At 40.8% G+C, this 24,278-nt stretch overlaps 1 protein-coding gene across 4 annotated transcripts in view; it reads right to left on the reverse strand.

The window, feature by feature from the left end:
* CNOT6 (CCR4-NOT transcription complex subunit 6) overlaps nt 1-24,278 on the reverse strand; it is an 86,503-nt gene that overhangs the window by 14,556 nt on the left and 47,669 nt on the right. For all 4 annotated transcript variants that reach the window (XM_017850242.1, XM_017850245.1, XM_017850243.1 and 1 more), the window contains exons 3-4: nt 14,549-14,735; nt 10,902-10,987 (exon numbers count right to left, since the gene is read on the reverse strand). In XM_017850242.1, the coding sequence (XP_017705731.1) occupies nt 10,902-10,987; nt 14,549-14,735 (273 nt within the window). The remainder of the gene's footprint in view (nt 1-10,901; nt 10,988-14,548; nt 14,736-24,278) is intronic.

A 24,278-nucleotide genomic window follows, 5' to 3' on the forward strand; every position in this document is an offset into this window, starting at 1 on the left:
CTCTGTATCTGACCTGCCTTGGCAATATTTTCAATAACACAGATGGTTATAACAAACGAGAGCCAGTAAAACAAGAACACGGCAGCCAGGTGACTGGGGGAGTGAGTGGGCAGAGGAAACAGTGAAAGGAAGGATGAAAGCCAGCGTAATGCATCAGAGAATCAAAACTCTACAATGTCCCACAGCTAACAACAAAACATCCTAATGACAAATAGACACTTGCACTTAGATCTTTTAAAGTCATACTGAATAAAGCAACAACATGGGGCTGACTTGGCTTAAGAATTAACTTACTAAGGAGCGGGAAAAAATCCCAGGGCCATGAGCCGTCTGTAAATTCAGTAACTGCTTTGTACCAAAATGAGAGCAAATACAATGATTTACATACACCCACAAGAGCCTCAAAATCTCTCAGAAGGATTTCTTATGTACATGAGAAATAAAAGTACAAATAACAACAGTACAGTGCAGGGTTTCATGGACCAAAGTTCCTATCCATTCTACACAAGCGTTGTGTATTATTCTGGATGCCACAGCGCCATTTTAAGAAAACCAGACAAATTCTGCAGTTTGAAGAAGGCAGATAAAATGGTCAAAGATCTTAACCATACCAAATGAAGAAAAACTAAAGGATATAGTAGATAAGAATGATCACAACCTAAAGGAAGTGTTTTTTCCTATTCTCTCATAAAAGACTGGACTCAAAGAGCAGAAGGAAGACTGAGAGATAAGATCTAACAGGAAAGGCCAAGGCAGAATAGAAGAGGTTGGCAAACACTGTTAGCTATTTGAAATGCCCTGTGCTGTGGGGCAGTGGAGTATCCTTCAAAGAAGCTGAGTTGCATGGATGGGAAAAATGGCAAAGTTCATTTACCTTTAAGATCTCTTTCAGTTTTAAGATTCTAGGATTCTAAGAATTATAAAAAGTAAAAATGTGCTGCTCTAAGTGCAAAGTAGGTATTTGCAGGAAGACAATTACAAGAGCACCAATCTCTCACATGTGTGGTTCTTTATACCCACCAGTCTTTTCATGTTTTCACTGAGTCACAATCCTGTGAGATAGGCAGTTACAACCTGAAGCTTATCAGGACCCTTTGTGAAACACATCTTGAGAAAACGAAGTCAACCAAAAACTTCTCAGTATCAGGTAAACAACTCATTCTAACCAGACCTACAGCGATGCTGTTTTTTTTTTGTTCTTTTTTTTGTCACGGAATCTCGCTCTGTCGCCCAGGTTGGAGTGCAGTGGTGCGATCTCGGCTCACTGCAAGCTCCGCCTCCTGGGTTCACGCCATTCTCCTGCCTCAGCCTCCTAAGTAGCTGGGACTACAGGCGCCCCCCACCATGTCTAGCTAATTTTTTTTTTTTTTGTATTTTTAGTAGAGACAGGGTTTCACCGTGTTAGCCAGGACAGTGTCGACCTCCTGACCCTGTTATCTGCCCATCTTGGCCTACCAAAGTGCTGGGATTACAGGCATGAGCCACCGCGCCTGGCCGATGCTGTCTTTACACTACTTTCTAGTGCAAAGAATATTGACAGATGACTGCTTCTACCTATGTGATCCCCCCTTGTAAGATCTTGCTTTATAAACTAAAAAGCATCCCCAAATACAAAGACCTACTTATGACTCTAATAAATGCACTTGAAGCCCAATGGTGTGGTGGACGTCACCTACATCCGCTTGCTTTCGGGAATTTTTTTTTTTTTTTTTTTTTTTGAGACAGAGTCTCGCTCTACCACCCAGGATGGAGGGCAGTGGCGTGGTCTCGGCTCACTGCAAGCTCCACCTCCCAGGTTCGCGCCATTCTCCTGCCTCAGCCTCCCGAGTAGCTGGGAGTACAGGCGCCCACCACCACACCCGGCTAATTTTTTGTATTTTTAGTAGAGACGGGGTTTCACCGTGTTAGCCAGGATGGTCTCAATCTCCTGATCTCGTGAACCGCCCGCCTCGGCCTCCCAAAGTGCTGGGATTACAGGCGTGAACCACTGCGCCCGGCCGGGATTTCTTTTAAATTGAAAATTAATCTGCTCTTCACTACCTGGAAAAAGAAAACAATATACATGAATAAAGTCAATAACAATAAAATTCTGGAATTAAAACATTATACTGAGTCCTGAGAAAGGAACAAAAGTAAATGAGAAGTTAGAGTAGATGGAGTAAAAACACTTTTCTCTGTTCTTCCCGATAGGTACAACTAAAAGCACTGTATATTATGTGTAAAACAAACATAAAACTCTGAAATAAGGAGAGAAGGCAGAATAGCCAGAGAATGCAGGACTGACGAATGGCACAGGGGTGAGTTCCCATGTTTACTTTTCGCCTCAGATATTCGAGACATGCAGCTAAGGAGCCACTAACATGGAAACACCAATGGGTACGGACCCAAAAAAATCCCAACAAAAGCCAAAGGACCAGGAAAGGGCTGCCTAAAAAGACAAAAGTTTTAGATAAGAACCACTCTACTTAAGCTTAACACTAAGGAAAAAAACGTGGTCCCATCTCTACCCACACCAGCATGAGCAAGTAGAGAGCCTGGCAGACCTTCTGCTGCAAGAGAAAGAAAGGAGGTGATATGGAGCTCCCCCTCCTCCCTCTGAGGTGGTGTCAGAGGAGGCCAAGTAGAGTCAAGACTTTCACCATCTCTCTACAATAAAGAGGACACCCCGTCTGTGGAACCACGTGAGGAGCCAAAACTACCACCTCCACCAGCAGTAACAAGGAGTCCCTACTCCCAGGTGTCAAGGAAAGCTAAGTGGGACCTGAACTTCTACCTTCACTGGCAGTAAGGAGACAATGCCCTGGTTCCCTTGCCACGGCAGTGCTAGGGAAAGAAAACCAAACTAAAGAGTTTAATGAGATCTAGAGTCTCATAATATGAGTGAGTCCAGTTTCAAATGAAAATAGCTAATCACACCAAAACACGAAGATACCAAATGCAAACAATAAATAGCTTCCACCCTGAGATGACAGAAACAGAATTACCCAACCAAGACAAAGGAATCATGACAAAAATGCTTCAATGAGAAATTACAAACATGCTTCAAATAATAAAAAAAACCAGGAAGACTGAGCAAAGAAAAAGAAGGTTCAGGCAAATAAAACATTTAAAACCAAATGGAAATGTTAGAATTGAAAATAAAATAAATGAAGGCTAGGCATGGTGGCTCATGCCTGTAATCCCAGCACTTTGGAGGCTGAGGCAGGAGGATCACGTGAGGCCAGGATTTCGAGACCAGCCTTGTTAACACGGCAAAAGCTCGTCTCTACAAACAAACAAACCAAACTAGCCACGCATGGCAGCGCGTGCCTGTGGCCCCAGCTACTTGGGAGGCTGAGGTGGGAGGGCTGCTTGAGCCTGGGAGGTCAAGGCTGCAGTGAGCCAAAGACAGTGCCACTGCACTCCAGCCCAAGACCCAAGCTCCTGATTGACTGATTGGCTGATCAGAACACAGACCAACAACAATAAAAAGAACAAAGTCTCTGGGACTTGCGGGACTATAACAAAGGATCTAACATTCATGTCATCAGAGCCTTGGATGCTGAGGACACGAAGGACAGGGCTGAAAAAGTACTCAAAGAAATAATGGCTGAAGATTCTCACAATATGGCAATAAATATAAACCAACAGATTCAAGAAGCACAGTGAACCCCTAAACAGGAAAAACCCAAAGGAATCCACAGCAAGACACATCACAATTAAACTTCTGAAAACTAAAGACAAAGAAAAAACATCTTGAAAGCAGCCGGAGAAAATAACACCTTACCTGCAGGAGAAAAACAAATCTGAATGACAACAGATTTCTTATCATAAGTCATGGAGGACAGAAGGAAGTAGCAAAATATTTTTCAAGTGTTGAAAGAATTGTCAAACCCAGAATCTTATATCCAGTGAAAACATCCTTCGGGAATGAAGGGGAAATAAAGACAATCTCAGATCACAAAAAAACTAAGAATCTGTTGCCAGCAGATCTACCCAAAGGGAACCACTAAAAAAAGTTCTCTAAATACAAAGGAAATGATAAAAGAAGGACTTTGGAACATTAGGAAAGAAAACAATATAGGTAAACAAAAAAATATGGGCAAATACGAGATTTCCTTAAGTTTTCTAAGTCATGTTTGACAGTTTAAAAAATTCTGGCCCAACATGGTGGCTCACACCTGTAATCCCAGCACTTTGGGAGGCCGAGGTGGGTGGATCATAAGGTCAGGAGTTCGAGACCAGCCTGACCAACATGGTGAAACCTTGTCTCTATTAAAATTCAAAAATCAGCTAGGCATGGTGGCGCGTGCCTGTAATTCCAGCTACTTGGGAGGCTGAGGCAGAAGAATAGTCTGAACCCGGGAGGCAGAGGTTGCAGTGAGCTGAGATTGCGCCACTGCACTCCAGCATGGGCGACAGAGCGAGACTCCATCTCAAAAAAAAGAAAAAAAAAATCATAAAACTAATGTGATTCTAAATTTATGTAAAGAAAATATTCTGAACTGTTATCAATGGCAGTGAATGAAAGTGAATAAAAGGATGTAAAGAGAGTTAAGGTTTGATATTTCCCTTGAACTAGTAAAATAACACCCACTTAGACTGTGGTAAGTTATACAGATAGTGTGACACCTAGAGGAACCATGAAACACATCTATACAAATAGACACACTCAAAAACACTACAGAAGAATCAAAATGGAATCTAAAAACTGTTTAACCCATAGGCAGGCAGAAGCAAAGAGAAAAAGACAAAAGATGAAGAAACAGAAAGCAAAAAAATAAAATGGCAGACTTACATCCTAACTTAATTAACTTTAAATGTAAATGGTCTAAATATACCAATTAAAAGATTGGTAGAATGGATTTAAAAATATGACCCAACTATATACTGTCCACAGAAACTCACTTCAAATGTAATAATAGAGGCAGGAAAGGAATGGTAAGAGATAATAATATAATGCAAAAGTTGATCAAAGAAAAGCAGGAGTGGTTATATTAGTATCAGACAAAGTGGACTTCAGAGGAAATAAAATTGCCAGAGATAGAAGATAACATTATGTAATAACAAAGGGTCAATCCCTTAAGATGACGCAGCAATTCTAAGTGTGCTTCCAAACAAGAGAAGTGCAAACTATTTTATGCAAAAACTGACAGAACTGAAAGGAAAATAGAGTCTACAATTACAGCTGGAGACTTTAACACCTCTCTCCCCACAACTGACAGAACATGACAAAAACCCCACTACCATCGACCTAAAAGACATTCAGTTAATATATAGGAGCTAATAGATATTTATAGAACATTCCATCCAAAAACAGAAAACACATTCTTTTCCAGTACTCAAGAAACATATGCCAGGATGGACCATATCCTAGGCCATCAAACAAACTTCAACAAGTTAAAAAGAATTGAAATCATACAGAATGTTCATTTTCTGACCACAATGAAATCATATCAAAAATCAATAACCGAGCTGGGAGTAAAGTGCTTGTAGTCCCACCTACTTCAGAGGCTGAGGTGGGGGGGATTGCCTGGGCCTCAAGAGTCGGAAGCCAACCTGGGTAACACAGCCAGACCTCATCCCAAAATAATAAACAAATAAAATATACTGAGCTAGTGAAAATGAAAATACAAATATCAAAATTTGTTGCTGGACATAGCTTCTAAAGCAGGGTTGGGAGGAAAATGCATAAAGACAAAAGTCTAAATAAAGACAGAAGCCTCAATTCAATAATCTAAGCTATCGCCTCAAGAAGCTAGAAAAAAAAAAAAAGCAAATGCAAGAAGGAAGGAAATACTAAAGAGCAGAACTCAATGAAATAAAAGTCTCCATATTGTTTTATCTAAAAGCAATAGCAGTTTTTTTTTTTTTTTAAGTTGCTTCTGCTGAAGGAGGGCGCACCTTCCTGGGCTACGCTGGAAGCACCGGCTACCAGGCCGGCTTTAGGCCACACTGTGAGGAGCAGGGGGCCCAGCCGGGCCAGCCCCAACCGCCCAAGGTCTCACTCTCCACAGGGCCCTCCTCCCATGGCATGGATCCTGCACCAGGCTCTCCACTCATCACGCCTCCAGTTATCCAGGTCCTTGCCATCTCCCTCTCCTCCCATGCGTCTCTCTTGGCCTCTGAGACTAAAGAACACTTCTTTTCTCCTCTCTGTGGACCACGTCCTGATGAAAGTGCCAGGTCACTAGACCCCAGTAGCCTGGAGTGTGTTCCCTGTGGCCACACACGGCTGCACCGTTCTGAGGCTCAGTCCAAAAGCCAGTTCCTTCCTGGGGCTTCAGAACTGGTTCTGCAGATGTTGGCGGAAGGATGGACACTTAGATCAATGAAACATAATAAAAAATCCAGAAACAGATTCACACAGATATGCTCAACTGATTTTTGCCAAAGGTGCAAAGCAATTCAATGGAGGTAAGATCATCTTTCAGTAACGCTGCTGGAGCAACTGGACATCCACAGGCCACATACGCACACAAAAAGAACCTTGAGCTACTCCTCACATCTTTTAACTCAACCTTAAGTCAAAATGGATCATAGACTTAAATGAAAAACATAAGACCACAAAACTTTTAAAAGAAAACCTAAGGGAAAAATCTTTGGGACTTAGAGCTATTCAAAGAGTTCTTAGACTCGAAACAAAATCAGGATCCATAGAAGAAAAAACTGATAAACTGGGCTTCATTAAAATTAAAAACTTTTGCTGTGCAATGGCCTTGTAAAAAGCTACATACTGAGAAATACGTGTAAACCACATATTCCACCAACGACTAGTAGCTAGAATATATAAAGGACTCCCAGTAAAAAAGCAAACAATCTAATTAGAACACGGACAATGACAAGAAGAAATGTCACTGAAGAAAAACATTACAGATGACAAATAAGCACCTGCAAAGATGCTGAATATCTTTAGTCATTGGGGAAATGTAAATCAAAACCATGAGATGACTACACACCAAAAGGCTAACACAAAAATAGTGACAACACCAAATGCCGGTGAGGATGCAGAGAAAGTGAATCACCCGTGCACTGCTGGTTAGAATGTAAAACAGTACTGACACTACAGAAAACCATTTAGCAATTTCTTAAAAAATTAAATACACAACCCTCAAATGACCCAGCCACTGCCCTCCGGGACATTTACCCTAGAGAACTGAGTAACTCACACAATAACCTGCACACTGAATGTTCACAGCAGCTCTTATTTGTAACAGCTCCAAATTGGAAGTCATCCAGATTTCCTTCAGCAGGTAAATGGTTAAACTAACCACGAGACATTTCTATCATAGAATACTCCTCTCGTCCATTTAAAGGAACAAATTATCAATACATGCAACCAGGACAAATATCCAAATAATTAACCTGAGAGGAAAAGCCCATCTCAAAAGACTGCATACAGTATGACTCCATTCAGTGGCATTCTTTTTTTTGAGACAGTCTCGCTCTGTCGCCCAGGCTGGAGTGCAGTGGCGCGATCTCGGCTCACTGCAACCTCTGCCTCCAGGTTCATGCCATTCTCCCCCCTCAGCCTCCCAAGTAGCTAGGACTACAGGAGCCTGCCACCACGCCCGGCTAATTTTGTTTTTGTATTTTTAGTAGAGATGGGGTTTCACCATGTTAGCCAGGACGGTCTCGATCTCCTGACCTCATGAGCTGCCTGCCTCAGCCTCCCAAAGTGCTGGGATTATAAATGTGCGCCACTGTGTCCAGCCCCATAGCATTCTTAAAAGAGCAAAACTTAGAAGGAGTGAGCTGGGGCAGGAACAAAGTAGGTATGGCTATAAGAGTGCAACAAAAGGATCTTCTGGTGATAGAAATGTTCTACAATCCTTTTCTAAATGGACATATAATTGTATATGTTTATGGGGAACGGTGTGGTATTTCCACACAGTTATTCACTGTGGAATGATCAAATCAGACTAATCAACATATCCATCACCTCAAATACTTATTTCTCTGTGGTGAAAACATTTAATATCCATTCTTTTAGCTGTTTAAAAATACAAATTATTATTAACTACAGTCACTATGCTATGCAACAGATCACCAGACCTATTACTCCTGTATATATGAAACTGCGCACTCTCTGACCAACATCTCTCCTTTCCACTCTGTCCCCTGTCCCCAAGCCTCTGGGAACAACCATTCTACACTCTACTTCTATGAGTTTGACTTTTAAAGACTTCACACATAAATGACATCATGTTGTTTTTGTCTGTGTCTGGCTTATTTCACAAAATATTCTGTATCTTGACTATTCTGTGTACGATAATGTGAAACTATAGTTTTGAAAGATGCTACTACTGGAGGGAGTTGGGTAAACGGGATAGGATTGTTCTGCATTATTTCTTGTAAGTGCATGTGAATCTACAAGTATCTCAAAATAAACAGTTTAAGAAAAAAAAAAAAGTGAATGGGCACCTAAGGTCACAGTCCTGCCTTTCACTGTAGCACAATTTTGAAGAGCATTTAAAAATGTAGAGGAAAAGGTGAAGGCTGCCAGCCATCCTGCAACAACTTCAAAGAAAATGGTATGAACTGATTCATGAGGCAGAAATACTTTGGTTCTGCAAGAATGTATGACATATAATAGCAAACAAACATGACTCTGAACTAAGTGATATATATTTTCTCTCTTCCAAGCGGATGCCAGGAGAAATCAATGATAGTTTTCAGAAGGCAGAGATGACACAATTGCTTTAAGAAGTAAAGCAGCAGATCTACCCCAAAATGGATCATTCCACCCAATGTTCCGACACAACATTAGAATTAAAGCGTAAACTGCAAAAGCTCAGAAAAATAAAAGGATTTGTCCAAAGGAGGTATAAACCAATAAAAGAAGACTGCTATTACGAATGTGTAATGCTGTCCAACAGGATATGTGAGATAAACAAATGTCTCTTTGAAACTACACTTCCAAGAAAGAAACACAGATGTCTAGAGGTGATAAAGTAAAGCATCTGAAATGGAAAAGCAAGGGATCATCAAAAATGAAGGAGCCATAAAGAACTGCCCCTACCGCTGCAGCTGCAGGCATTTACACTTAGAGGCTTTCATATACATTAAATCAGTATGCAAATTTACGACCGGGTGCAGTGGCTCACACTTGTAATCCCAGCAATTTGGGAGGCCAAGGAGGGTGAACCACTTGAGGTCAGGAGTTTGAGACCAGCCTAGCCAACATGGTGAAACCTCGTCTCTGCTAAAAACACAAAAACTTAGCTGGGCATGGTGGTGGGTGCCTGTAATCTCAGCGACTCGGGAGGCTGAAGCAGAAGAATCGCTTGAACCTGGGAGGAGGAGGTTGCAGTGAGCCGAGATTGTGCCACTGCACTCCAGCCTGGGTGACAGAGACTCCATCTCAAAAAAAAAAAAAAAAAAAAAAAAAAAAAAAAGAAAAGCAAATTTGTGACTGGTGACCCTAACTTCAAATAAAGTTTGTGAAAAGCCTTAGTGAGTACGAATTACAGTTTGTAAAACATATACTGTAAGATTATGAAAACCCTGAATTGGAAAAATATACCTCTGCCATGAGGAAGACTGGAAAAACAAAGAGGGTCTCAACATTCTGTAATGTTCCATTTCTTTTGCATTAAAAAAATTATACATAAAAATGATAAAGTATTCACTGTTAATTCTGGCAGTTAGTATATGGACACTTTGCCACACAGGACTTTTCTGTTCTTCAAATTTAGAAACAGCTAGACTGGGAAATATAACAGAAAAGGGCATCTTCATCTTGCATTTCACTGGCCTTTATTTTTAGAAGCCTTAGCTAGTTCAGCCCACACAGAAAAAACATTCCAAACCATTTACAATGCTGATGTTCGTTGAATATGACTTTCCATACATTTTAAAAGATATATTTGTATTTTTTATTTTTTTTTAAAACTTATTTTATGATATATAAAATATTTATAGGACTAAAACCTTTTATATAACTATTTTTAATAAACTAAGAGTGGAATTCCTTTTTTTTAAAGACAGAGTTTCGCTCTGTCACACAGGCTGGAGTGCAGTGCCACAATGTCAGCTCACTTCAACCTCTGCTTCCCAGGTTCAAGCAACTCTCATGCCTCAGCCTCCCAAGTAGGTGGTACTATAGGTGGGAACCACCATGCCCAGCTGACTTTCGTAGTTTTGGTAGAGATGGGGTTTTGCCATGTGGCTCATGCTGGTCTTGAACTCCTGGCCTCAAGATACCCGCCCACCTGAGCCTCCCAAAGTGTTGTGATTACAGGTGTGAGCGACTGAGGCCGGCCTACGGGTGCAAATCTTGGAGCCTTCATCCAGTGACTTTTTTGAAGAAGCAATTGTACAGTAGGCTAGACACACCTACCCAGGGCTGGTGAAGAGCCGCTTAACATGATAAAAAATTTATAGGCATTGATGCATTGTCAAAATATAACTTTTAATATTGTTGGCTTAAAAAATATTTATTTTCTAATAGTTCTTGCTGGATCAGTTATAGCCCTATAATCAAGTCCTCATAAATCAAGAAAAATATGCTTAAATCTTGATCATCAGCAGGTTCAAACGGTCAAAATTTTCTACTACTGTTTTCTGTATATATGAGCGGCTCCATTTTTTTGAGATTTGAATCTAAGAAAAACAGCTGTTTATAACATTATGAAATAAAGAAAGTATAGCCTCAGGGAAGTATCCCCAGAACACAGGGTTCATTAAAACACAGTCTAGAAAAGAAGGGCTGGGCCCGGAGCAAAAAAAAGAAAACAAAGACTAGTAGAGAGTCTATAGCTGAGCAGAGAAGAATAAAACCATTGCCATATAGCTAAGAAACTGATGAAGTCTGGGGGAAAATGAGTCTTTAAAGAATCCCCTAGCAGAAAGATTCTTGCCTTCTTTAGATTCAAAGACATATATACAAACCATAAGAAGTACAAATACGGAAGTCATACCTTTCAGGCCTAAAGTCTGCAACTGAAACAGTTTTCCCAGCTCAAAAGGTAGAACTCGTAACAGGTTGTTATTTAAATGGAGCTCCCTGTTGATGTAAAAATTCCAGGAAGTCAGAAAACTATGTTAGCCTTTAACAGTTAAAATCAACAACACAGTTTCTAGGAATATAAGCACCTAACAATGAAAAAATGTTACATTATATTTCAATGTCTAGTACAGCATTTCTTAAACTACATGTGGTTAAAAAAAAAAAAAAAAAAAAACTGCCAGAGAATACAAGAAACAAATTACTAGAAAATGAAATAATGGGGAAAAGGACAAAATACAAGTCCCAATTTTTAAAAAGTATTAGATTTAACAGACATATAAAATTACTCAATTGCTATATTAATCTCACTGCAGACTGGCAAGACAGTTTGCAAATTGGCCCCAGGTCACAGACCACACTGAGTATCACTGGTCTAGCACATGTGGGGTCTACTACACATTTAAGAAAGTGGAAATGATAAACTAGCCTACCAGGTGAATTCTTAAAAGAGAACTAAAATAATCATTTATGACTCAAAAGAGCTTATAACAGCTGCACAATTAAGCTTATGATTGCTATTAACTAAAGTTGCATTTAAAAAATAACAGTAGCTGTATTAACTATTCATTATTATTCTTAATAATTTGTTTTGCAGAGATAGCCATAATATAAATATCAAAGGAATCTTCAAGGGTTGCGGCAGAGCGGGGGTAACATTCGGGGAAAGAACAACCAGAGACCCAATACTGACACAGTGGCAATGTTAACACATTCAGTTTTATCTGTCTTTTTTTTTTTTTTTTTTGAGACAGAGTCTCGCTCTGTCGCCCAGGCTGGAGTGTAGTGGCACGATCTCCCCTCACTGCAAGCTCCGCCTCCCGGGTTCATGCCATTTTCCTGCCTCAGCCTCCCAAGTAGCTGGGACTACAGGTGCCCGTCACCATGCCCGAATAATTTTTTGTATTTTTAGTGGAGATGGGATTTCACCGTGTTAGCCAGGATGGTCTCCATCTCCTGACCTCGTGATCCGCCCGCCTCGGCCTCCCAAAGTGCTGGGATTACAGGCGTGAGCCACTGCGCCCAGCCCTATTTGTCAATTTTTAAGTGTGCAGGATATATATTTCTAAAATCTTTGGTTTTTGACATTTAAATGAATCTTGGTTACCGAGCAAGCCAGAAGGTCTGTGTGGCTGTAAACTGAACAAGAAGAGCTAGTTCTGATATCTGGCTCCTGTTTATTTCCAAACACAACACACAGAAAAAAGGAGGTCCCTTGGCTGGCCGCAGTGTGATCCCAGCACTTTGGGAGGCTGAGGCAGGCAGATCACTTGAGGTCAGGAGTTCGAGACCAGCCTGGTCAACATGGTGAAACCCCGTCTCTACTAAAATACAAAATTAGCCGGGCATGGTGGCACACAACTGAAATCCCAGCTACTCAAAAGGCTGAGGCAGGAGAAATGCTTGAACCCAGAGTCAGAGGTTGCAGTGAGCTGAGGTCACACTACTGCACTCTAGCCTGGGTGACAAGAGTGAAACTCCATCTCCAAAAAAAAGGAGGTCCTTCCTCTGTTTCCAATAAAAAAAAAAAGGAGGTCCTTCAAGTAAATTTGTTTCAGAGGACTAAAAACAGTCATAGAATAAACTCAATAATTAAGCCTAAAAAAAAGTAGCTGGGCACGGTGGCTCACTTTGGGAGGCCGAGGCGGGCGAATCACGAGGTCAGGAGATCGAGACCATCCTGGCGAACACGGTGAAACCCCGTCTCTACTAAAAAAATACAAAAAACTAGCTGGGCGAGGTGGCGGGCGCCTATAGTCCCAGCTACTCGGGAGGCTGAGGCAGGAGAATGGCAGGAACCCAGGAGATGGAGTTTGCAGTGAGCCGAGATAGAGCCACTGCACTCCAGCCTGGGTGACAGAGCGAGATTCCATGTATAAAAATAAAAATTAAAAAAAAAAAGGTCAAAAGGCTGGAGTAGGAGCAACAGAGGCAAAGACCTTTCAAAAGGTCCTTATTCCTTTTTACTACATGGCTAATGGCAGAAGACAGCAAAAAAGCCAGTGGAACCATGTCAAGAAGTCAGTTAATATGAAATAGTACAAACTATTCCATTGGGGTTAACGCAATACCTGGAATTTAGCCTTATATTTAACTTGGTTAGATCTTATCTACTTTATAAAACAGAAGTAAAATAGTAATAATAATAATGGGCCAGCCACAGTGGCTCATGCCTGAAATCTCAGTTTTCTGGGAGGCCAAGATGGGAGGATCTTTTGAGGTTAGGAGTTTAAGACCTGCCTGGGCAACATAGTGAGACCCTCATCTCTATCAAAATAAAAACAGCAATGAGCATTTCTTCTCTTTCTTTTTTTCTAGAGGGCAGGAGGGTGGAGACAGGGTCTGTCTTGCTCTGTCACCCAGGAAGGAGTGCAGTGGCATGATCTCTGCTCACTGCAACCTTGACCTCCTGGGCTCAAGTCATTCCTGCGCCTCAGCCTCCCGGGTAGCAGGGACTACAGGTGCACGCCCAGCTAATTATCTGGGGATTTTCTTTTTTTAGAGACCAGGTTCTCACTATGTTGACAAGACTAGTCTGAAATACCTGGGCTCAAACAATCAGCCTGCCTCAGCCCCGCAAAGTACTGGGATTACAGATGTGAACCACCTGCGCATGCAGCCTGCAATTACCATTTCTTGAAATACAGTCTATGCCAGGCAAGGTACTAATTTTTTTTTACCCATTATCTCAAATATCCCTTATCCTTGGTCAAGAAGGTTGTCCAAGATCATACAACTCATAAATGGAAAAGTCAAGATTCCAACCTGAACTTACACGTGACTCCAAATGCCACATATTTCATGCTATACGCCCCCAAATTTAATAATTAATTCTAGCTCTTTCAAGTCCAGGCTTTACTACTATCAAACATATAAGCCCTGGGATGGCAAAAAAGGTTTCACCAATTGGCAATGGTTTCCTGGACCCTGTGTTAAGGATGGTATGGTGCCCTGTTTGTCATGGGGAAGTATGTGGGATACCATAAGTGCCTTGCAGTCCAGCCCCTCTCTGTCCAAACTTTTCATTCAAAATAAAGTATATTACACAAAATACAGTAATTAAAAAATTCAGCCAATCATCTACATATTATTAGCTGACATTCAGTTTTCCCAAAAACAAAACTATAAAGTTATAAAGGATATAGTTATGTTTCCTTTTATTCAAATACCATTAAATGAATAGTTTTGGTTCCTAACACAACGCTGTTTTTTTTTTTTTTTTTTGAGATAGAGTCTTGCGCTGTCACCCAGGCTGGAGTGCAGTGGCGCGATCTCAGCTCACTGCACGCTCCGCCTCCCGGGTTCACACCATTCTCCTGCCTCAGCCTCCTGAGTAGCTGGGACTACAGGTGCCCACCACCACGCCTGGCTAAACTGTCGTATTTTTAGTAGAGATGGGGTTTCACCATGTTGGCCAGAATGGTCTCGATCTCCTGACCTCGTGATCCTCCCACCACAGCCTCCCAAAATGCTGGGATTACAGGTGTGAGAAACCATGTCCAGCCTATATTTTGTTTTAGGGGTCATATAGTTAGTATGTATTAAGTTGTATCTGCATACCTGAGTGATACCATGTTTCCGAGTTCTGCGGGTAAGCTACGAATTTTATTAGATGACAGGTCCAAATATACCAGATTGTGAAGCTTGGCAATGTCTGAAGGAATTCGGGACAGGGAATTGTCACTCAAATGCAAAGCTGTCAGGTGAGTCAGTGACCACAAAGATGCACTTAAGCTTCTTACTTTTCCTGTAAGAGAAAAAAAATACAGGAACGGATTATATAGTTTTCTCTACAATTTGTTCTGTAGATTCAGTAAGATTTAGATGTTGTTATGAGTAACTTAAATGTATCCAAAAAACTTGTGGGAAGGGGTTAACAGGAAATCTTACCTATTCTACAACAATTCATTGCTATGATTAAGTTATAAGCTCCTCACTTAGCAGGTTAAAATAAAAAGTTAATGTGCCAACACTACTTAGATTGCATCTTTATTTTTAGGAGCACAAAAAGAACTTATCCTTTAAAATATCTCAGATATGAGAGGGAAACATGATTAATTTATAGTAATGATAAATCCAATATCTGAACATCATGACTGGTTTGGACTTATGCAAAATAACACAAATTCTACTATCTCAGAGGCTGTTCATGATCTCCAGAAAACAAGAATCTTGCCTAAAAACAAAAAGGAGCCGGGCGCGGTGGCTCAAGCCTGTAATCCCAGCACTTTGGGAGGCCGAGACGGGCGGATCACGAGGTCAGGAGATTGAGACCATCCTGGCTAACACGGTGAAACCCCGTCTCTATTAAAAAAATACAAAAACTAGCTGGGCGAGGTGGCGGGCGCCTGTAGTCCCAGCTACTCAGGAGGCTGAGGCAGGAGAAAGGCGGGAACCCGGGAGGTGGAGCTTGCAGTGAGCTGAGATCCGGCCACTGCACTCCAGCCTGGGCGATAAAGCGAGATTCCGTCTCAAAAACAAAACAAAACAAAACAAAACAAAAAAGAACACAAGGTATTCTTAGTTGAGTTTTAGGACCAGAGTACCCAAGTGATAACTGCATGAAGAACCACAGAGCTAAGCAGCATCTGTATTATGTGTTAGCAAGTAAAAACACTTGCCCAGAAACACTTCAAATATTAAGTCAGACCTTTCTAATCAAATAGTAGTAGGCATAAGATTCAGTGACTAAGAATAGAATGATAAAATCTTTCAATGCAATAGTAAATTTGTACTTTGTGTACTTCTTGATAAATTGTCAATGGTTTCTACAATCTAAGAATGTTCCCCATAATCTCCTTACTGGTTCAGGATCTAATCTGAGAGAGAATGAAACAAATGTAACGAAAACATACCAGTCTTTCAGAACTGACTAATTTTGTATTGGCTGAAGAAAACGCAACCTTGAGACTTCTTACCAAGATAGAGTAACAATAATTAAATTTACCATGCCACCTGTGACAACTATCATATCAGATAATATACATGAATCAGCAAATTTCTAAGATGAGACACCAACCAGTGCAGGAGAGTCATTCCTGAAGGGTGGGAAGCAAACAAGGTAGACCCTATAACTGTCTCAGCTTACTCCTTGGACAGCACTTACAGGAGGCAGCCCAAGGAGGGGAATCCCAGGTAGAGGATAGTGATCCTCCCTGAGTTCCAGAGACAGAGAGTCCAGGGAAGCCAAGGTAATTAGAAATCAAGAGGCAGAACATTAGAGAGAAGAGAAGAGAACAGAGAGAAGTCCAGAGATCTGAAGGGGCCCCCAACTCCCTGGCTTGTTGTCAACAGAGTATTGATCGGCACATGCATGTAAGAAACTGCCTGAGCCAGAGGGAAAAAAACACCTGAAAGGATTGTGGAGGCAGCAACCCCCAAGTTCACACAGAACTGAGGCTAGATTTTGTTCCTAAATGTCAGAGGAAGGACTGCTAACGGGTGCAGGGTTCCTTTTTGGGATGATGAAAATGTTCAGATTGTGGCAAATGTGGCACAACTCTGTGAATATATAAAACCCACTAAATTTGCACTTTAAATGGGTGAACTGTACAGTGCGTGAATTGTATCTCAAGTTGTTACACAAGAGAAAAAACAGCAGAAAATGTCTATGTTTGACGAAAACTCTAAACTCACAGATACAAAAAACTCAATGAGGGCAGGATGCAGTGGCTCATGCCTGTAATCCCATCACTTTGGGAAGCTGAGACAGGTACATCACCTGAAGTCAGGAGTTCAAGACCAGCCTGGCCAACATGGTAAAACTACAAAAATTAGCCAGGTATGCTGGTGGGTGCCTGTAATCCCAGCTTCTAGGGAGACTGACGCAGGAGAATCACTTGAAACTGGGAGGTGGAGGTTGCAGTGGGCTGAGCTGGCGCCACTGCACTCCAGTCTGGGTGACACAGTGAGACTCCGGCTCAAAACAGACAACTCCATAAACCCAAACATATGAAAATTTCATAAAAAGGAAGAAAAGAAAATTACATGTACATCTTAATCAAATGGCTTAAAAGAGAAAATCTAAAAAGCCACCAGAGGAGGGGGAAAACATTCCCTATAGGAGGAGCAAAGATAAAATGCAGCAGACTCCCAGCTGTAAACAATAAGAGAGACTGACAGAGGAGCAAAATCTCTTTTTTGTTTTTGACGGAGTCTCACTCTGTCGCCCAGGCTGGAGTGCAATGGCAGGATCTCAGCTTACTGCAGCCTCTGCCTCCCAGGTTCCAGCGGTTCTCCTGCCTCAGCCTCCTGGGTAGCTGGGATTACAGGCGCACAGCACCACGCCCAGCTAAGTTTTGTATTTTTAGGAGAGATGGGATTTCACCATGTTGGCCAGGCTGGTCTCGGGCACCTGATCTCAGGTGATTTGCCCACTTTGGCTTCCCAAAGAGCTGGGATTACAGGTGTGAGCCACGGCGCCCGGCCAGGAGTAAAAACTTTAAATGTACTCTAAGAAAAAAAAAAAAATTCTGTCAACCTAGCAAATTACCAAAAGAGCTTCCAAAATGAAGGCAAATTAACTTCTGACAAAGCCTGAGCATCCCTAATCCAAAATCCAAAATGCTCCAAAACCTGCAACTTTTGGAACAATGACATGAAATAGAGACTTCCTTGCTTTCTCATGGTTCAATGTAGATAAGCTTGGTTTCATGTACAAAATTTAAAATATTGGATAAAATTACCTTCAGGCTATTTGTATAAAGTATATATGAACCATAAATGAATTTCAAGTTTTAGACTTGGGTTCCATCCCCAAGATATCTCATTACATACATATATGTAAATATTCAAAAATTTTAAAAAAAATCTGAAATCTAAATCACTTTTGATCCCAAGGGATATTCTAGTTAAGAGATACCCAACCTGTAAAGAAAAGGTGAAATGATTCACTGCCAGCTCATCTACCTGACAGGAGACACCATGAGCCTTAACTAATAAAGTGTTACAGCCAAAAAAGCCAAACAAAGGAGGTAAAATGGAATGATTTTTAAAAAGCTCTATTATTTCAAAGCAAGATGTGAAGAAAAAATAAAGAAGCTTTATTATTTCAAAACAAGACAGTGAAGAAAAAATAGAACAAAGAATAAATGATATGAATAAAAAACAAATAGCAAGATGGGGAATTTTAAATCTAACGATAGGAATAATCATATTAAAATCAAATGGTTGGACCGGGTGCGGTGGCTCACGCCTGTAATCCCAGCACTTTGGGAGGCTAAGGCTGGTGGATCACGAGATCAGGAGATCGAGACCATCCTGGCTAACACGGTGAAACCCCGTCTCTACTAAAAATACAAAAAATTAGCCGGGCGTGGTGACAGACGCCTGTAGTCCCAGCTACTTGAAAGGCTGAGGCAGGAGAATGGCGTGAACCCGGGAGGCAGAGCTTGCAGTGAGCTGAGATCGTGCCACTGCACTCCAGCCTGGGCGACAGAGCAAGACTCCATCTTAAAAAAAAAAAAAAAAAAAAAATGGTTGAAAGAACCCACATAAAATGGACTGTCAATCAGCATTTTAAAAAAAGACCAAATTCTGCAATGCCTGCAAGAAACACACTTCAAATACAAAGACAAATAGAATCTGAGTATGAATAAATGTAAATAATGCTAATACTGGTTAAAAAAGAAAAAAGAAAAAGAAACAGCTATACTAATAGCAAAGCAGATTTTAGAGCAAAGAATATTCCCAGGGAGAAAGAAGGTCACTTCATAATGATGAGTCATAATGATAAATCAGTCAGCTCATCAAAATGACATATAATCCTAAATGTTTATGCAACTAGTAACAAAGTAGGAGCAAAACATGACAGAACTTCAGGAAGAAATAGACAAATCCAGAGAGATTTCAGAAACTTTCTCTCAATTAACAAGAAAGAAAATCAGAAGGGATATAGAAGACCTCAACAGAACTATCAATAAACTTGACCTCATTAATATTTCTATAATACTTTACCCAATAACAGTAGGATACACTTTTTTTTTTTTTTTGAGACAAAGGCTCACTCTGTGCAGTGGTGTGATCTCGGCTCACGACATCCTCCACCTCCTAAGTTCAAGCGATTCTCCTGCCTCAGCCTCCAGAGTAGCTGGCATTACAGGCGCCCACAACTACGCCCCGCTAATTTTTATATTTTTACTAGACACTGGGTTTCACCATTATTGGCCAGGCTGGTCTCGAACTCCTGACCTTGTGGTACACCCACCTCGGCCTCCCAAAGTGCCAGGATTACAGGTGTGAGTGGCTGCGCCAGGCCAGAATACACATTCTTTTCAAGTACACAAAGAATATTTACCAAGACAAATCACATGCTGGGTCATTAAACAAGTTGAAAAATTAAAAGATTAAAATATCAAACAGTACATTTTCTGACAAAAATATGTTGGAATTAAATTAGAAATCAACAAAGATATCTGGAGAATACCCAAATATTGGAAATTAAATAACTCCCTGGTCAGAAGCAATCAAAAGAGAAATCAGAAGTATTTTGCACTGAAAGAAAATGAAAACATAAAAAGACACCAAATTGTGTGGGATGTAGCTAAAGCAGTAGAAAAGAAGTAAAGTCTCAAATCAATGACCTTGGCTTCTGTCTTAACAAACTAGGGGGAAAAAATTTAAATGCAAACTAAGCAGAAGAAAGGAGGTAAGTCTAAGAGCAGAGATCAATGAAATATATAAGGGAAAACCAACTAATCCAATAACCCAAAAGCTGGTTCTTTGAGAGGTAGAGTGAAACTGATAAACCTCTGGCCACGCTGATCAGGAGAAAAAGGGAAAAGATACAAATTACTATGACCTGGAATGAAAGATCAAAACCACTATATATTTTAAGTATTAAAAGATATAGATCATAAAATCTGTTCAAATGTTTACAGTGGCTTTATTCATGATTTCCAGAAATAGCAAACAACTCAAAAACAATTCTTCAACTGGGAAAGGAACACATAATGATACATGAAGACAATGAAATGCTACTGAGTAATGAACTACTCACTCATACAACTTCTATGAAATGTAAAAGGCTACATACTCTATTATGCCATATATATGGCATTCTTACAAAGAAAAAAACTGTAAGAACAGAAAAAAGATCAGAGGCTCTGGGTGAAGGAAGGAGGCTGACTACAGTCACTGGAGATTTGGGGGAACAATAGATCTTTTTTTTTTAATACAGACAAGGTCTCACAATGTTGACCAGGCTGCACTTGAACTCATAGGCTTAAGTGACACTCCCACCTCAGCCTCCCTAGTGGTTGGGACTAGGGACAACAGAACTATTCTCTCTTTTTTTTTTTTTTTTTTTGGAGACAGAGTCTTCCTCTGTCGCCCAGGCTGGAATGCAGTGATGTGATCCCAGCTCACTGTAACCTCCGCTTCCGGGGTTCAAGCAATTCTCCTGCCTCAGCCTCCCGAGTAGCTGTGACTACAGGAGCACGCTGCTATGCCTGGATAATTCTTTTGTATTTTAGTAGAGACAGGGTTTTACTGTGTTGCCCAGAGTGGTCTCGAACTCCTGAGCTCAGGCAATCCACCTGCCTCAGCCTCCCAAAGTGGTAGGATTACAGGTGTGAGCCACTGGGCCTGACTTCTATCTTGATTTTAGTGCTAGTTACACAACTGTAGGTTTGCCAAAACTTCTATAACTATACACTAAAAAGGGTGAAGTTGCCTATAGGTAACTATACCTTAATTATTAAAAGATTATAAAAATATTTTGAATATTATTCCAATAAATAACAACAAACCACATGAAATGGACAATTTCATACACAGAGGGTACCAAACTACACTCAAAAAAAAGAAACAGGAACCTAAATAGACCAATAATACATTACAAAAATTGAATTTATACTGAAAAACCTGCCTACACAAAATTCTACCACCACACTGGTTCACTGGTAAACACCACCAAACATTTAAAGACAACATAATGCCAATTATACTCAAATCCATGCAGAAAGCTAAAGATGAAAGGGCACTCTCCACATTATTCTGAAGTATCACCCTGATACCACCCAGGCAAAAACAGTACAAGAAAAGCACAAAAAAACCTTATGAATATAAATGCAAAAATTCTTAACAAAATCTTAGCAAATCAAATCCAGCAGTATACTGAAAAGATAACAACCAAGATTATTTCAGAAATTAAAGGTTTAACATTCCAAAATCACTGTAAATTTATTATCTTAGCAGACTAAAAATCATCTAAATAGATGCACTTTAAAAAACAAAAAAAAGACTGATGAAAATACAATATCCATTCCTGATTTTAAAAAAAAGAATGCAGTAAATTAAGAACAGAACTTCTTGGCTGGGCACAGTGGCTCACGCCTGTAATCCCAGCACTGTGGGAGGCCGAGGTGTGGGGAATCACCTGAGGTCAGGAGTTCAAGACCAGCCTGGCCAACACAGCGAAACCCCGTCTCTACTAAAAATACAAAAACTTAGCCAGGCATGGTGGGTCACACCTATAGTTCCAATTACTCAGGAGCGGAATGCCTTGAACCTGGGAGATGGAGGTTGCAGTGAGCCGAAATCATGCCACTGCACTCTAGCCTGGGCAACAAGAGTGAAACTCCATCTCAAAAAAATAATAATAAATAAATAAATACATATAGAACTTCTTAACCCTGTTAAAAGACTTCTACAAGAAGCTTAGTGGTAAAGGAATTAATGGTTTCCTCCTAACATGAGAAACAAAGCAAGAATGTCCACTCTCACTATGCCCAGTAAGCATTATACTGGAGGTTCCAGCCAATACGATAAAGCAAGAAAAACAAAGGATTTGGAAGGCAGAAGTAAAACTGTCTTTACAAACAGCACATGTATGTAACTAATCCCATGTATTTATATAACTAATCCTATGGTATCTACAAAAATGTCACTAACAAGAAAATTTAGCAAGGTCAATATACCAAAAAAGTGTATATTTCTGTATAATGAACAATCAGAAACTGAAATCTAAAATGACACAATTTACAACAGCATCAAAACTATCTGACCAAAAAAATGTATAGTCAAAACTACAAAACAATGCTAACAGGAAGTAAGGAAGTCCAAAATAAATGAAGAGATACATGGAGTTCACAGGTGAGAAAACTCAGTATCAAGAGGTTAGCTCTCCCCAAACTGGTCTACAGAGTTAACACACAATTCCCCCAAAAATGCCAAGTTTGAAATTTGTAAACCGATCCTAAAATTCATATGGAAATTCAAAGGACTTAGAAAACATCTAAACAATGTTGAGGCCGGGTGTGGTGGCTCACGCCTGTAACCCTAGCACTTTGGGAAGCCGAGGTGGGTGGATCATGAGGTCAGGAGATTTGAGACCATCCAGACCATCCTGGCTAACACAGTGAAACCCTGTCTCTACTTAAAATACAAAAAATTAGCTGGGCATGGTGGTGGGCGCCTGTAGTCCCAGCTACTTGGGAGGCCGAGGCAGGAGAATGGCGAACCAGGGAGGAGGACCTTGCAGTGAGCCAAGACTGAGCCACTGCACTCCAGCCTGGGCGACAGAATGAGACTCTGTTTCAAAAAAAAAAAAAAAGAAAACATCTAAACAATGTTGAAAAAGAACACAGCTATAGGGCTAACATTACCTAATTTCAGGGCTTATCATATAAAACTCTCAAAATTCAATATTAAGAAAACAAAGCAGGGCATGGTGGCTCACACCTTTAATCCCAGCACTTTGGAATGCGGAGGCGGGAGGATCGCGGGAGGCCAGGAGTTTTGGTCTCACTATGTTGCCTAGGCTGATTTCAGTCTCTAAAAAAAGATTAAAATTAGCCAGACATGGTGGCACACACCCATAGTCCCAAGCTACTCGGGAGGCTGAGGAGTGAGGATCACTTGAGCCCAGGAGTTCAAGGTTACAGTGAGCTAAGGCTGTGCCACTGTACTCCACCCTGGGTGACAGAGCAAGACCCCATGTCAAAAGAAAAAAATAAAAGAAAAAGAGACAAAGAAAGAAAAAGGGAGAGAAAGAGAAAGAGTGACAGAGACAGAAAAAGAGGGGCCAGGTGCGGTGGCTCATGCCTGGCACTTTGGGTGGCCAAGACAGGCAGACCACTGAAGGTCAGGGTGATTCAAGACCAGCCTGGCCAATATGGTGAAACTCCCATCTCTAATAAAAATACAAAAATTAGCTGAGCGAGACTGTCTAAAAAAAAGGAGAGAAAGAAATAAAACATAATTTTCAAACCGAGTGAAATATCTAACAGATACTTCACCAAAGAAGATATAAACAGATGGCAAATAATCACATGAAAAGATGCTCAAAATTGGGAGTCATTAGAGAAATGCAAATTTAAACCACTCTGAGATAGTACTACATACCCAGAAGAATGGCTAAATTTAAGACTTGTGCTGGTGAGGGCATGGATCAAAGACATCTAGTAGGAATATAAAACAAGATGTCTTTGCAAACCAGTTTCAGTTCTTTTTTTTTGAGACGGAGTCTCGCTCTGTCGCCCAGGCTGGAGTGCAGTGGCCGGATCTCGGCTCACTGCAAGCTCCGCCTCTCGGGTTTACGCCATTCTCCTGCCTCAGCCTCCCGAGTAGCTGGGACTACAAGTGCCCACCACCTCGCCCGGCTAGTTTTTTGTATTTTTTTAGTAGAGATGGAGTTTCACCGTGTTAGCCAGGATGGTCTCGATCTCCTGACCTTGTGATCCGCCCGACTTGGCCTCCCAAAGTGCTGGGATTACAGGCTTGAGCCACCGTGCCCGGCCTCAGTTTCAGTTCTTTAGAAAGTTAAACGTACGCTTACCGTATGATCAATTCTATTTTTAGGAAATAAAAGTTAGGCCCACACAAAGGGGAATGTTCACGGCAGCTTTATTTGTAATAGTCAAATATTGGAAACAACCCAAGTGTGTTCAATAGGAGAACAAATAAACAAATGCTGGCATAGCCATACAATGAACTACTACTCAGTAATAAAAGAATGCACTACTAACGACCAGCAAAACACTATGGATGAACTACTGAGTAAGTACAGAGGGTAAGAGCAGAACAAAATCACCAAAAACAACAACAAAAAAATGCAAGGTGTCCACTTGCATGAAAAAAAGAAAAAAGTGTACATACTAAAAAACATCATTTATACAAAAATTCCACAAAATGCAAACTAACCTATAGTCATAGAAAGCAGAACAGCGGTTGCTTAGAAATGGGGGAAGGAATGGAGAAACAGGAGAGGTGGGGAAGGAAGGATCACAAACTTTCAGGACAGACGAATATGATCATTCTTGATTGTGGTGATGGTTTCACAGGTGTACAC

The sequence above is a fragment of the Rhinopithecus bieti genome, unplaced genomic scaffold (assembly GCF_001698545.2).
Source record: "Rhinopithecus bieti isolate Rb0 unplaced genomic scaffold, ASM169854v2 scaffold_33891, whole genome shotgun sequence".
NCBI classification, from domain to species: Eukaryota; Metazoa; Chordata; class Mammalia; order Primates; family Cercopithecidae; genus Rhinopithecus; species Rhinopithecus bieti.